Genomic DNA, 16,671 nt, shown 5'->3' on the forward strand with positions numbered 1-16,671 from the left:
AAAAAAAGTGACGGACTAGTTGAATATATTTCAACAATTCAGACTTTTTAAACTTTGAGGTATTAGTAAGTATACTGTAATTGGATTTTTGGTTCATCATACCTGCAATGAAGAGACTGTGAATAAGAAATTACAGTATTCATAATTTAAATGCAGGCATAAAGAATTCACATTTCTATAACCAAACGTGAACTGCAGATATCTCTATTTGGAAAGAAGTGATTTGATATTCATGTTCGTCGGAATGCAATTAGAGATCCTGAATTACAACTTTGAGTGTGCATAATGTCATTTTCAACATGACTCAGATGCCACTGATCTATAAACTGTTCTGAAAGAATCTCTTGCTGTGTTTTTTTTTTCCTTCCTCACCTGAAGTCCACTCTGACTTGATCTTACAATTCGGTGCCAAGTGGGGACACGCACATTTTTGTCTTGTGTTCCTCAACAGCACTGACAAACTGAATCTCGGCTCGGGAAATTGACTTCACTCAATCAGCGGGTCAGGAGGTAACATCACCGGGGGTTGCTATGGAGACACCCAATGGCGGGGCTTCCCAACCAGCACAACAACACGCCTGCGAAATGGCAGTTCCCCTCACGTCACCTCGCTCTCTCTCCTCCTCTCTGTGATTGCTTCTTCTCCGCCTGCTTCAGTTTTCTTCATTCCCTCTTGCACTTCTCTCCGATATCTCTCTCTCTTTGTCTTTATGCCTCTCTCACCTCTTTTCTTTCGCTCGTCCCCCCCCAAGATCACCCTTCTTCCATGCATCATTTTACTTCTAACTCAAAGAGCCGTGTGTGGAAAAACGCCTGTGGACAGGCGTATGCACGCTTGTATACAAAGAAATGTGAGGGGGCCGCGGGATCCCAGCATGCAGGGTTTAACAGCTAATACCCCTTAGATTAACCACCCCCGGTTCCACTCGCTTACAGAAGCACACATACACACACAACATCTTCCACAAACCAAGATTAACCACCCACGATTTACACAGTGTGTTTTGGTCTGCACAGATCTGCACAGACGCACACTCACACACCTTCAGGGTGTGTTGCTATCCCCTACCAATAAAAATAAACAAATTGAGAGCGCGCAGTGACCGGGCTACTGTTCACGCGACTGTCTGACTCACGCGCGCGCGGCTCGACTTTATCTCGAAGAATTGATCCCCCGTGGATTTGGGGGCCACGTGATTTGATAACCTCTGCAGGATTCCCTCTGGTCAGGAGGCCTTTCTGAATCCTCCACAGACTGATACCCTAATCTAACGTCTGCCTCTGAGGTCTCACGTTGAACAATGGCTGGGAATAATGTTAACATCATTAGACTGCTGGTAATGGCCATTTATCGTGTCTCATCTTGCTCGTTCTCTCTCGCCTTATCTTTCTCTTTCACTCCATCTGGCTCGTTACCGCTCCCTCCCTCGCTCCTTCTCCTGCTCTTTTACTTTTTAAGGGTGTCCACTTTCATGCTTGTACCTTGCAAATGACTGATATGTTCAAGTATTATTTTAAGGGCTGCTCAGATCAAACGCGAGCCTGCCTGGTCCATCCTTAGGTTACCCGAACTGCAGACCCTTTAATTAGACATGGCTAATAACGCGGAATATGTGCAGATAACCAACGCTCTGATAAGAGACACCGCGCAAGGACAACAGGCCCCTCGCTACCTTTTACAGCGCTACCTGAGGTTAGAACAGCTAGTTAGCATACTTATTTTATGGCTCCAGCCAGTCATGCAAGTGCCAATTAGCAGGCTTGTTGGCCTTTAAAGAGCACTGATTTACAAAAATGCGTTCATACTTTTCAACCGCACTTCATGCTTCAGCTGGGCGGTGGCATTAGAACAGCACATTCCTCCACCAAGGCTGAGCAATTCCTGAATTTTGCAATGGAGAAAAAGCTCCCCCCCAACAAAAACATTGCTGTAACTTACATCACTCTTGTCTGAATGGTTATTTCACTCTAACAGATCAGGATCCTTATCCAGATCTGCATGAAATTTCATTTGTTGACTGTCATGGGATACGTGTGACTGACTACAGATTTGAAGGAAACATGGTTGAAAGGGGAGGAGCTGCAGGACGGGGCTGTATGGAAAAGATTTACTTGAAATTACACTGGAAAAGATGGAGAGAAAGAAAAAAGACAGTATGTACAGTATGACTGATCTGAGCTCAAACTGATCAAAATGCAAGAAAATTATTGAAATTATCCCGCGTCCAGAGTCGGGATTCTTTCTCTTAATAAAACGCAGATCAGCTGATAACTTTGTTATCATGGTGACAAAAAAAACAATAGAAGTGCTAGAGGTAAAAAGCACAAATTAATATTTAATATTGCATAAAAAACACTAAATACTATATTTTCCAGGGTATAAGTGACACCTGTTAAAAATGCCTCTTGAAGAGGATAAACCCATACGTATATAATTTGCACTGGAGTGGAAATGCACCTTTTTTTCTGTATTATGAGCTGTTTAATAAGGAATTTTTGATTCCTGGGAAAGTCATAGGACTTGTGTGATTTTCATTATATACGTAAGTCGCACCACAGTATAAATTGTGGAAGTTAAAAACACTGCAATTCATACTCCAGAAATGATGGTAAAACACTAAAGTATATTTAGCCAGTGAAGACAAAATAAAAGTCTTCATTTGTCAAACTATAATACAGGCAAAAAAATAAACAAACAAACAAACAAAACTGAACTTTATTTTTATCAGCCTCATGACTGAAAGCCACTGTGGAATACCATGTATTCATTCATTCATTTTCTGATGTTATCCGGTTCCGGGTAGCTTTGGCAGCAGACAAAGCAGCTCATCCCACACTTCCCTATCCTTGGCATAGTTCTGTAACGGTTCCCGGATGATCCCAAGCCAGTGGGGAAATATAATCCCTCCAGAATGTCCTAGGTCTTCCCTGGGGCCTGCTCCCAGTTGGACGTGCCTGGAAGACCTTCTGAGGAAGACGAACAGGGGCCATCCTCACCAGATGCCTGAACCACCTCAGCTGGCTCCTTTCAATGCAAAGAAGCAGCGGCTCTACTCTAAGTTCCTCCTGGATAGTCGAGTTTCTAGTGGTCCAGGAGTGTAAGGCCAGATACTTGATGGGGGAATCTCAGTTCTGGGGCTTCTATCTGCAGCCATATTCTTTCATTCATTACCACAGGTGAGGATAGGAGCTTAAACTGACTGACTGCCTTCTGACTATGCTCCTTTTGTCACCACAGTGGTCCGACACAGCACCCATAAACACCAGACATCACTAATTAGGGATTAGTGATGTCATGTAAGCAAGGATTTTTCAACACCCCCCCCCCTCCAAAAAAAATAATACATTTACTTGCTGAATGAAAAGTTGAAAACAATATTGAGACAGAACGCAAACCAGCGTGGAAAAACATGTTTTCCACACTTAACTGAACAAAAAAATCTTTGCATATGAATTCCTTTCCAATGCATAAAATGAAAAACAAAAAAATATATATATTGGTGCTAACTGGTAATAACAAGATTGTTCAATGCACCAGTTTTACACTGAATCATCAGAACATTAAATGCAAGTATTTATGAATAAATGATTGCCAGTCAGAATGACACATAAAAACATCACATTTTTCAAAATGCTACTTTCAAGATATCCATAATTTATAAAAACAAACTGTTACTAATAATTACACATATTCAGTAAGTCTGCAATTTAGTTTTGAGATACCCCAAAATACAAACGTAAATCCCTTCTGGCTGCTCCCTTGTTTTTCACTCGGGGTCACCACAGCAGATCTGAGGTGGATCTGCATGTTGATTTGGCACACGTTTTACACCGGATGCCCTTCCTGATGCAACTCCACATTACATGGAGAGATGGGGTTTGAACTGGGAACCTTCTGCACTGAAACCAAGTGCACTAACCACGTGGCCACCACCTCTGCCGATACTCCAAAACACTAACAGCCAGAAAATGTTATGGCCCTAAAAGCAGCCACTTATAAGGGAAAGTGATGGCTAAGTGTGTCGTACATGGTTAAAAATAAATAAAAGTGAGGGACTGGCCATAAAATGTGCTTTTATTGGCATTATTTTCAAATAAAAGCATTTTCCTTATTTAAAAATAGAGGTGGTCTTCACTGTCATGCCTTCAAAAAGATGGGGGGTTGTCTTGTAATTGAGGTCATTTTTTGGGTGATGTTATGCTTTTATGTGATTACACAAATTACATGGAAGGAAATTTTTATTCAAGTGAGCCTTTTTTTTGGACATATCCTGTTTTTTTTTGGGGTGGGGTGGGGACATATCCTGTGTTGCTTGGGGTTGAGACAGCCTATCCAGTTTGGCTGTACATGTTGATCTGGCACATCTACGTTATATGCTGGATGCACTTCCTGATGCAACGCAGGGAGCATCTTGCTGGAAAGCAGGAGTGCTAGATCATCAATATTACATAATAAAAACGGCAGAACTGCCTGAATGAATACTTTAATTGAAGTGCACAAACTATAAGTTCAGCAAAACTACCTGACACCTTCAGTATTTAGATTTGTGGATGATAAGCCGTGAAAGCAAACACCAAAAAAAGAATGTTTGTTATCTGAATTAAAAGTTAAATGAAATGTTGTCTGACATTTTAAAAAAAAGAACATCATATTAAATGGTAATCCAGTCACAGTAAAGCTCTATAATTAGTCTCAGAGCTGCCACTTGTGCAGTGATCATTCTTGTAGAAGTCGTGCATATTGAGCGAATTTTATTGGATGTTTTCAGATGGTAGTTTGACTCTTAATTAATGAGGATGTTGATGTTTGGGCCGCATTGGGCTGTTGGTTTGGAAAATCACTCCAGGCCATGTCTCTTTAGCTGCAGTGATCCATGTGAGGATGATTTTGGTGAGTGTGAGCTGCAAATAGGGGTGGAGTGGATGCATTAATTCTAATCATTAAGAAACGTGATAGCCGGGGGGGTGGGGGACCCCAGACATAGAGCACGTGCAAACACTGAACCCACTCACCAGTTGTTCACTTGTAGGATGGTGAGGCCGGTATCTTGCGCCAGCTGTTTCTTCTGTTCTTCTGACGGGTAGGGATGCTGCAGGAGACAGCGACATTACAGGTGAGAAAAGCTGTTTAATGAAGCCTCGTGTTGTTAAAAAAAAAAAAAAAAAAGGTTTGATGTTCTTTTTGCTCTAGACAAAGAGGTTGTCGGGCTCAGATTACCAAAACAAAACCACAAAAACAACATCATGACAGGTAGACACAATGAGACGTGTGTGAGTGTGTGTGTGCACGCATGTGCACGTTAACATGCTCCCCCCGCCCATCGCTGCCAACCCTCCTCATCCCCCGCTTCAGCCAGTCATTAATGTAATATGAAATATTGTAATTAATGGCAGCCAAAAAGGCAAGCCAATTAAAAAGTTAAGTGAAGTGGAGAACCAGCTCTGGTAATTAGGCAGCCTCTTACACAAATATATTCGCGTCAGTGCCCCCCCACCCCCCGTCACCTCGCCACATATGTAATCGGGGGGATGTAAAGCCAGGCTGATGGAATACAGACTGTTGAACCTCTTGTCTTTTACAGGCTTCTTTTATCCTCGTTTCACTTGGTGGAATAAGACGTCTGTGTCTCACACTTGCTGGCACTGTTTTCATCTTCTTTGTTCATTTAGCTGTGTCTCCACACTCAGCACATATTAAGCTCTGAAAGTTCACAGGTTAATACTCCAGACAGTACCCTTTAAAATGGTATATTACATTGCATGTTTCAAGATACTTCATTTTCTACCCTATGGTGTCCAGAATCTATACGCATTCCCATGCTATAAGCCTATCTATTATCCATCCAGCAGATGGCAGTAAACAACACACGGGATAGTATGTTAGATAAGCAGAACAAAGTTGTTTTGATTAATGCTCCTTTAATTTGAAGACTAATAAGATGACAGCATTTATTATGTTTGAATTATTGTGTTATGTAATAAAGAGACGCACATCCAAAACACAAAAAAGGTGTGCAGGACCAAAAATATATATACCAAAGAGAGAAACCGAATAATCTGCACAGCCAAAGTGCTCCGATACAAAAATTTTTATTTAACAAAGAATAAATGTCACGTTTTGGGCAACAGCCCTTCGTAGATGAAGGGCTGCTGTCTTTGAGTTATTGTGTTAACCAAAAGGAAGGCATGGACTCATTTCCAAAAGCCTCGGAAAAATTAACCCACTGAACAAACTGTAAGATGTGCAATATGTGCAGCTAGTTATCGATTTGCAATTTGAGATATTAGATATTTTTATGTGACGGTTAAGTCCACGTGTTCAACACATTCCTACGATAGGTCATGAAGAAATTCACTCAGTCACCAGCATTTCAGCAGTATTCTGCTAAACTACAGCTGTTAAATGTGCAGCATCACTTTGTGAAAATGTGCCACAGTGCTGCTGTGGATTGTATCAGGAATTGTGGAAAAGACAACATTCGTGTCAGTCAGTGCATTTTTCTCACCGTCGTGTCTCTGTGACTATACTTACGCACATATGTCTATGTGCCGCCACAGCGTTGCAGGGATACAGGGTGTATCTGTGCTGTTCTGCGGCCTGTGGCATGACTGCACATCCTATCATGAGGAAGATCGTGCTTCTGCTGCAGATCGACCACATGCAAAGTCAAAGGGAGTATTTTTAATACAAGAGTGTGTGGCACTGCATGACTGAGTTCTGCTTCAGGATCATTCCTGCGGTCACGCTCAAACAAATCGATTTTGCTGAATAGGCATAAGTATGAAAGCAGCAACAGGTTTCCACACCTGAAACAACAACAGAGGCCTGCAGTATCACGAGGAGGTGCCAGAAATGATGTAGATGACAATCTCCATTTTACAGGAAGTGAGATCAGATTATCAAGAGAATAATAGAATTCAACAAGGCCGAAAAGCAATATTACACCATCGCAATGTACAGCAGCAAAATAGACTGTTTTTTGTGATTTAGTCCCAAACTGTTGGTGTATCAGAGGCGGAGTGTGTGTGTCAGTGTTGGCCTGACAAAATGTTTCCTACTTCATACACACTACGTAAAATATAGGAGCAGGCAAACTGTTCTTTTAAGATCTGAGCTGTCCATTGTATAGAAGAGAGTCGCACTCACATATAAATGCATGGAAAATCAGTTAAAGTGCGTGTGTGTGTGTGTGTGTGTGTGGAGACACACATGAATTCACACACACACACACACAGACACACAAAATCAGAGAAAAGCGGTGGACATAAACGTGGCCGGAGGCGAGAGGACAATTATAACTTATGGCATGAAATTAGCCTTGCCTGGGTTCTCATTCTTCACAACCAATCACATCCACAAGGGCATGCTGGGAAATCACTCTCTCTCCCTCGCTCGCTCACGGGTCATCCCACCCAGCTTTAAACACAGTGCGATTCATTATGCGCTGACTAAACTAACAGGTAAAAAAAGGAAAGCTGGTGCCACAGTCACTGTGCACGCAGACGTGAAAAATCAGTGTGCAGATTCTTGTCAGACATCCTCCACATTCAGCAACAACACACACGGCGCCATTTGTAGATTGAATAATCGTGATCGAAACAGTCTATAAATCAGGATGCCATTAGGACAGCCTGTTTCTACCTTCTTTAATGAATTTATTCCAGTCATCAGGCTTTTTGTGCACAAAACCCACTTAAACATTTTATTCAGTATGCTCAGTAGGTTTTCTGGAAAGACACTTTTTCACCTGATGAGGAAGTCAAATTAAAGCTAATGATGCAGACACCAAAAACAAACAAAATAAATAAATAAAATAAATGTGATCCAGATCTAGACTGTGCAGTTTTGAAGTTATGGTTCCGATTTAGCACTGAGCTTTTGAAACAATTAGAGCCAGGAGGACTTTAGTTGTCTTTTTGTGTCCAGACACACTGACGTATAGCAGAAACAAGCACATAGTCTGTATTATATAGAACAGAATAGAGCCTTATATTGTCATTGTACATACATATATACATGCAACAAAATATGTCCTCTGCATTTATCCCATCCTAGTTACAGTTAGACACAATCCAACAACTAAGAGCAGTGAGCAGCCACACACTTTGTACTATACAATTTGTGCTATTGCACACTGCGACCTCCGGGCGTGCTCACAGTAGCGGTGACGGCACTGTGCTTAAAAACAAACATGTCAAACAAACATGGTAAACCTTTTTGGTAGAATGGCCTAAGCAGTGTGTCACCCCTCTGAGTCTGGTCTGCTTAAGGTTTCTTCCCTAATATCATCAGAGGGAGTTTTTCCTAACCACTGTCACCGGTGTGCTTGCTCTAGGGGTTGGTAAGGTTAGACCTTACTTGTGAAGTGCCTTGAGGCAGCTTTCTTGTGATTTGGTGCTATATACGATAAATAAATTGAAACTGAAATAGTGGGAGCTTATTGACGCTGCTCATTCTTCCAACACAAAAAAACAAATCCACTATGCCGTAAGCCATCTGGAGGCATTTGCAGTATTCACTGGGAAATTTTTGTCACAATTTTCTTGACTGAGAAAAGCAGACAGCAGTTTGTACATGACGATGTCAGTGCACAGGATCAGCTATGGACTACATCGTCAGGATTGTTTTCTCAAACTTAAACAAAACTGACTGTTTTTGCAAGTTGACTGAGAACAATTTTGGAGTGGACTGAACTGCTGTTTAAAATTTGTGTTTGACTGTTTGGAATCTGTTGACGTCAAAGGACCAGTGACACACACCAATATGTAAGTCCCTTTTCTCTTGTTTCCAAATTAATAACACATCAAATGACAAGGATCTATTTTAGCTGTTATATAGAACAAATAATGAATGTTTTTTGGATCATTATCTTTCTGCTCATGAACTATTCTTACCATTGCACTTGTAAACATTCATTATTTGTTTACTAAGCCACAGCACCCTGTGCAAACATTAACAGGCTTACCATTAATAAGAGATGCTTTTCTGCAGATGGTTTTTACAAAGTACACTTCAGCGATTTTTGATCTTTAACCTGTTGACACCAAAATCAATGGGCTTCTTGCAATTACCATGCCTGACACACATACCAATTTTGGTGACTATCAGGCAATTAGGAAAGAACCTATTGCACTCACATGATTTATGCAAAAGTATGCACTAGTGACTTTTACCTTTGACCTTTTAACCCCAAAAATCAAGAGACTTCTTGGGGTCACTCTGTGTACTATGCTGACTGACTGACAGACAGACTCCCCACACATAGTGACGTGATTAAGCCATCATTTTTTTCAGCACTACATCAATTATATGTCAAGGCCAACAAAAACACCATCAAGTCTGCAGCTAACAATTACTTTCAGTATTTGTTCGTCTGTTGATAATATGAGTATTCAACAAATTTATTCCTCTTTAAAATGTCTCGGAAGAATGAAAAAAACAAAAACGCTGGAACCAGTTAAACTGTGATTTGATTATCAATAGCTGATTTATTTATTTGTTATTTGACTGACAATTGTGTTAATTGTCAAATCATTTCATCTTTAGACAGTTTACACCCTCTGACAAAATTAAAACGTGCAGATAAATAATGATGAATTATTGCCTTTAACAATCTATCTGGACATTCTTTTATTTTGTATTTGTGTAATCCAAATCTCTGGTCCCGCCTCACCTTCCTTCTTTAACGTCCTGTGGACAGAGTCCAGGACAGTCCTCGTCTTGTCTTGGTCATGAGCAGCACATTGTTTCCACCATGAAGCCTCTGTTCACACTCTAATATAAATCATCACACTCCCCAAGTTCACATTCATCCAATTCACTACTTCTACATATTTAAACAGGTGGCTCAACGCTCACTGTCCTCAGCTGGGAAAGAGGACATTTGGCTGAGACATCAGGACAGGTCGACCGTCCAATAAGTATTTGAAGTGCTTTTTTTTAATCATACACTCAGACTTCACATGTGGTACTTCTACATCTTAACATAGATAAAACACTTTTAGGGGAATGTAAGATATTGGATCTCCTACTGGTGTTGGTTTTCATGCATCAACACTTCACACATATCTCTCTACCTGTGCTTTTTCCCCTGTCTGTTAGAAGGATTATGCCAAAACTACTCAACAGATCTTCTTGATACTTGGTGAAAGTGTGAGCTATGGGCCCAAGGAAGAAACCATTACCTTCTGGACCTGATGTGATTAAAGAGGCAGATCTAGGATTTTTTTTATTATTTATTATTATTATTATTATTATTATTTGTTTAACATTGTGAAATACAGCATTTTTTGTGAATTTCTCAAGAGATAATATAGACATTAGCACTCTTCATGTGCCTGATTGCCTTCTTAAAGATGTATGCATTACCTCTTAAGATTTTCATGAAAATGTTGGAAAAAGCCCTATTGTACAATGTTAAAAAAAGCAAAAAATAATAGTAATAATAAATCCTAGATCCTCCCCTTTAATTGGATTTCTTCCTTGGCACATACCCCACGCTTTCTCCAAGTTTCAAGAAAATCGGTCTTGTAGCTCTTGTGTAATCCTGCTGACACCATGAAAAGCATTACCTTCAAAATGTGAAAAAAACAAAACAAAACTGTTTTTAATCTACCTTTTACACTAAAATATGTTTGGGGTCCCAAAGTCTAAGCTCATGTAGGCAGAGTCAACACATAGAAAAAAAAAAACATACATTTCAACTACCATTACAGAAATGTATGTTACAGAAATCCATATCTAGACTCCTCCTTTCTCTGTGAGACACGCCCACTCTGTTCTCAGAGGCATAAACACACCCCCTCCATGAATAAAGGGGGTGTGGTGAACAACAGCTCCACTCTATTTAAAGAGACAGGTACGCAAACAAGACCAGAAAATGTGATTTTAATAACATGGTAATGCATTTCACTGCTTTTAAACTCTCTAAATCAAGAGATAATGTAGTTTAAGATGATATGTCACAAAGATGGACCAGTTCTGAAGTGCTTAAAAAAACCTTTTAAAGCAAATATCAGCTGCTGCTGTGACATTGTGTGAAACATTTACAGACCGAGTTGTTTGCAATCAGTTTCAAGACAGCTCACTGGTTTCACTGATTTGTGACATTTTATAAAATCTATTACAAAGATTAACAATTAAAATAGTCAGGTTGCAGCTTTATGCAAACTGGAGCAAATATCAATTTAAAGAATGTATCTTCTGTCAGTAACAGACCGTCCAGCGTGGATATTGCTGCTGGTGTTTTTTTGGCTCTGGCCAAAGCGAGCGGCCTTTAGAGAGAAAAGCAATAACATGTTCTTTAAAAGAGCAGATGGAAAGTTTCTGCGCATCCTTCCCTCCCTGCCGTCTTCCCTCCGCCTATCTTAATGATACGTCTTCTCCAAATATACAACTCCTTTCATGAGAATTTCCACCACGCTGGCTGCACTCTGCTCCACTCTGAGTGTGTGTGTGTGTGTGTGTGGGGGGGGTGCTTTTCTGTGTATCTTATCACTCCAACTGTGTGAGTGTGCAGGCGTAGGAGTGTGCATGCACGGATGTGCCCCTTCGAGTCGGAGCTCCAGCTTGCGCTCATATTAGTGAGCTCATCTGGTGCATGCACGTGAGCGTGTTTGCTCTCTCACTGCAGCTCGCTTGTGGCTTTGAGTAAGCTCAGCCGTGCGTGGTGGTGGTGGTGCGTCGGAGCGTGTGCATGCAGATGTGTGCAATGTTGAGTAAGAGAGCATTAGTAACGTCCCCTCCCTGTCTGACCGTCCTCCTCTCTGAACCCCTCTGACAAGAGCAACAGAAAGATAGAGGGTGGCCAGAAAGAAAGAGAGGAAAAGGGAAGGAGGACGCAGGGGAGGAGACATGGAAATGGATATCGGGCGTCTCAGGGGGTTTCAGCAGAGATAAGGAATATTCCGCAAGAGCTGTCTTGACTCCTTGCGTCCCACGCCTAACCCAGGAGAAAACTGTTCTCCACACGGCAGTCAGAAAAAAACATCAACCATCAGCTCGGGAGGCCAGTTGATTTTCAAATTTACTGTCCCGCTTCATGTTTACTGGTTTCACTGGTCAATCTGGGGAAAACAGGAAATGCAGGCGGAAAATTTGAATGTGCGAGTGATTGACGCCGATGAGTAGAAAAACCTCCAATATCAAGGTGAACATTGGTTGAAGATTTTAGTTGAGACAACCCGCCATCCTTATTAACACCTGGAGGAAACACTGTTCTCATATGAAGGTGTAACCTCCGACCTCAAAAACACCGTCGGATCACTGGGCCAGTGTAAACGCATATGCTACAAAACCACAGTGCTGAAAGGTTACTTTTGAAATGTAATAAGTTCCAGATTACACATTACTTTGTTAAAAATGCAATAAGTAATATAACTAGCTCATGTGTCATACATCACACTGACAAAGTGAGGAACCTTGGGGTAATTTTTGATCCTTCGTTGTCCTTTGGCCTCCACATTAGAAATATTACTAGGACTGCTTTCTTCCACCTGCGAAATATAGCAAAGATTCATCCCATCCTGTCTATGGCTGATGCTGAGATCCTGATCCATGCCTTCATCTCTTCTAGATTGGACTACTAAAATGTTCTATTTTCTGGTTTACTGCAGTCTAGCAATAGGGCTCTCCAATTGGTTCAAAATGCTGCAGCCAGACTTTTGACACGAAGCAGAAAGTTCGACCACATTACACCCATTTTGGCTTCTCTTCACTGGCTTCCTGTCCCAGTGAGATCAGATTTTAAGGTTCTGCTACTAACCTATAAAATTATTCATGGACTGGCACCTCCCTACCTAGCTGACCTAATTAAATCTTACGTACCGGCCCAGGCTTTACCTTCTCAGGGTGCAGGACTACTTGGTATCCCTAAGGTGAATAAGAAGTCTGCGGGTCACAGAGCTTTCTCTTATCGTGCCCCTGTTCTGTGGAATGATCTCCCTGCATCAATAAAACAGTCAGATTCGGTGGAGACTTTCAAGTCCAGACTTAAGACGCACTTATTTTCCGTTTCATATGACTAGCATACTAGTACAGTTTTGTTTTACGCTTTTTACTCTTTTAATTCATTTATTAGTAATTGGAGCGGACTGCAGCCTCAACTTTACCTAAATTCTGAGTCTTTCAGTGAAGTTTAGGGCTGGTGGCCGGCGATCACCTTAGTATTTCTCTGTTTTTCTTGTTGTTTAATGCTGGCAAATTATACAGTATTTTTTGTCTTTCTGATGTCTGATTCTGATCCTCCTGTCCTGTGCGCCAATAGCATTTCTTGTATATTTGTCCGAGAATTGTTCTGTAAATTATGTTTGTAGCATGGCCTAAGCAGAGGGTCACCCCTTTGAGTCTGGTCTGCTTGAGGTTTCTTCCTCAGAGGGAGTTTTTCCTTACCACTGTTGCTCTGGGAGTTGGTAAGTTAGACCTTGCCTGTGTGAAGTGCTTTGAGGCAACTCTGTTGTGATTTGGCGCTATATAAATGAAAATAAATTGAAACTGAAAATTGAAACTAACGTAATTCCTTCTTCAGTATGAAACTTACTAGTTTTCAAACAAATGTTTTAGACTGCACAATAAAGGTGAAAAATAACAAAAAGCATAGATTTTAAACTTAAACTCAAGCACAACAATTACTGCCAAAAAAGTTCTTCAATATACATGGTCACCTGCATCTCCGAGTGCCTCCCTCTTTTCTGTCCCAACAACATTCTAAACAATCCCACTGTTACAAAACTGATCGCTTTGCATGGAATAAGATGCCAGAATTGTCACTAGACAGGATTTAATCATGAAGGAAAGTCAAAACATTTATAAATCTCATGTGAAAGTGTCTAAATTGGCAGCACTGAAACACAGGTTCCTTAGTAGACAGGATGTGGTGGTACAACTTCAAAATAAGGTAGAAATTAAATTTATCTCAACAGCTTTTGGCAACCTTTGTTCAGAAATCATTCCTGCATCATCCCTAATGAGTCTTTAACATGTTTGATTTTTTTTTTAACTGTGTCCAATCCCTTGTGCAGTCACAATATTTTTTATCTCTTAACTAATTTCATCGCACATTTTTTCCCATGTAACTAGTTACTCCTCAACACTGCTAAAACAACAAATGCACAAGCCTTCCACCATGTTTAAATCATATGGGCTCCAAACTGTTTGAGGACCTTGGGTTTGACCTTTCAAGGTTACTCAGCCTCAAAGAACTTGTGACCAATGAAAAGGTGATCTGTGACTTCATATTAGTGTTTAATAGAAACAAAAGGTACATCCTGAACCTCTCCCAAACATTCTCATTCTATATTGGAGGTATTGGGTTTACATTTTGACCTTGGACTGTGACCTTGAGTTTTAGCTAATTTTTCTCAAATTCAAAACACTTTGTCCTTGGCTGTCCTTTGTCCTAAATCATGCTACACACATTGGTTCACATTGGATCAAAATTCTTTTGTTGGTCACACATGGAAACAGACGGACACACAGAACCAAAAAGCTTAGGTATTGTTTTAAAAAGGGAATTTTATCATCAATAAAATAAGATTTGCGAAACACAACCACTGTCCTCTAAAGCTGATCACAGATTCCCCTTTATGATGTGAATTACTGTGAATTATTCTTCATATACACGACATTTAATTTGAAATGACACCATTACAGCTGAGTATTACATCTCTGCACATTTGCACCTCTCCATGGAAAATCTCTCTTCTTTCCTAACTATGTCCACGATGGTGTTATCGTTGCATATATTTCTATTTAAAGCCATGCTTTCCAAGCACTTGTGCATGCCATTAAAAAGGCTTGACACGCTACATTAGCTTTATAAAACAGCAACCATGAAACAGGATGGAGGAAGGAACGGGAGAGAAGAAAATCACATGCTGTCACAGTCATGTGATGCCCTTCAAAAAGAGGCCGTGACACTGCACAATCTGTGGACAACAAACATGGGTCAGTGGTAACTTATTCTGCAGCAGACAGTGGCCACAGGGCATCAGATCACATGTGAAAAAAAAAAATCACAATCTGTCCCAGTGTGCAACAACTCAGAACACGTCACACTGTAATATAAGATTTATTTTTCTTGTCCAAAAAAATGATCAATTATTCTGCCAAACTAGCAATGTTATCACACAAACAAAGAATGTCTGGTTAATGGAACTCATTTATTCAGTCAATCCTGATATTATGTGACAAATATGACTTAAAATTGGTATACTCGCTAAAAACAACAAAATGTATTTACTTAACCTACTGAAGTTATGTCAAGCGCTTGCTTCGAGATCAGAAGGTTCCTGATTCAAGGCCACCCCTGTCCATTGTCCATATAATGGAGACTTGCGTCACGAATTACACCCGGCATCAAGAACTTGTTCCAAATCAATAAGGAGTTCCATGTCGGAAAGAAAGAACTTATTTTTAAAGTGAAAATAGTGGTAGCAAATTCTTACAATTAACTACATAAGATATATGTAACAATTTGTTACAGTTAAATGCATTTTATATATTTGCAGATGGCCTGCTCTGTGTAAGCTTGATGCCGTCTGATCTCAGAAGGTAAGCAGTGCAGGATCTGGTTACAACTTGGACGGGAGACCTCTTTGGAACACCAGCAGCTGTGTGTTTCTCCAGGTAAAACTGGAGTTGCATCAGGAAGGGCTTCTGGCATAAAACTTGTGTCAAATACCAATGTGGATCTGGCTGTATCCGCTGTGGTGACCCCAAAGCAAACGGGAGCGGCCGAAGTGTCAACAGTTGCATTTTATATATTTCTAATTTACAAAGGCAGTTCAAAAAATTTTCGCCCTCATCCAGAACTGAAAGTATGTGAAGGCTCAAGATGAGACCTTCTTCCATGAAGGGATAAAGAGAAAGAAGTGCACTGAAGTTAAGGGAAACTATGTTAGCAAATAATGCAAGAACAATGTTTCTGCCAGCATGACGTGTATTTAAATATAAGGAATGACACTTTGGGGTTATTCCATTATCACAGAAAACTGTCTACATTAAACAAAAAATTATGGGATTTCACCAAATCAAATAGTTTTACAATAAAAAAACAATTCATGAACTATATCGTAACCCATGTATCTAGATATGTATCAGATAATTTCATGAGATGCATAGACCGCATTCTATTTTGGGCTGTGTTGGAATTTAAAAAAAAATGTAAACTAAAATAAAAACAGACAGGCATATCAAGTTGCTAATTACCAGATCCTAGTGGCCACTAGAGGCCAGTGTTTGTTATCAATGTACAAGCCTATTTTTCACAAAAAATTACCAAAAAAAAGTGGTTTTCTTATTATTTCTTAAGTAAAAGTTACATATTAAGCAGCTTAATTGATGACTTGCATATTTTTTAGAAATGAAAATTTCTGAGATTACAAAAGAGAGTAATGCTGCATTTACACATAACGACGACAAGTCACGAATGCCACAAAGTATACATTCTTGGCCGCTGATCACGAATGTGATGATTCGGGGCAGAGGCGTCAGGAGTCCTCAGGAACTGCTGCAAGCTGTTACCACGTTACGATTAATGGCACGTGTTGCTGGAGAATTATCAGGAACCATTACGCACGGTCAAGAATAGTGTTCCGCGTTGTTGCGCGCTGTTGTGTGTAACAGCGCATCGTTAAGTTCTGTCACGTTGTGAAAGAGGTGAATTGTCTCCA

General features: G+C 40.4%; 1 protein-coding gene and 2 long non-coding RNA genes across 5 annotated transcripts in view; 2 read left to right on the forward strand and 1 right to left on the reverse strand.

Moving 5' to 3' along the window:
• Positions 1-16,671, forward strand: part of LOC117522921 — a 1,044,039-nt gene that overhangs the window by 562,548 nt on the left and 464,820 nt on the right. The window lies entirely within an intron of this gene.
• The window catches only part of LOC117522915 (homeobox protein Meis1), a 229,014-nt gene that overhangs the window by 45,305 nt on the left and 167,038 nt on the right, over positions 1-16,671 (reverse strand). For all 3 annotated transcript variants that reach the window (XM_034184342.1, XM_034184341.1, XM_034184340.1), the window contains one exon: positions 5,014-5,090. In XM_034184342.1, coding sequence (XP_034040233.1) covers positions 5,014-5,090 — 77 coding nt within the window. The remainder of the gene's footprint in view (positions 1-5,013; positions 5,091-16,671) is intronic.
• On the forward strand, positions 2,985-8,949 carry LOC117522919. Its single transcript, XR_004564372.1, has 3 exons — positions 2,985-3,078; positions 5,618-5,623; positions 8,939-8,949. It is a non-coding gene; the product is annotated as an uncharacterized LOC117522919 (long non-coding RNA).

This window comes from Thalassophryne amazonica, chromosome 13 (genome assembly GCF_902500255.1).
Source record: "Thalassophryne amazonica chromosome 13, fThaAma1.1, whole genome shotgun sequence".
NCBI classification, from domain to species: Eukaryota; Metazoa; Chordata; class Actinopteri; order Batrachoidiformes; family Batrachoididae; genus Thalassophryne; species Thalassophryne amazonica.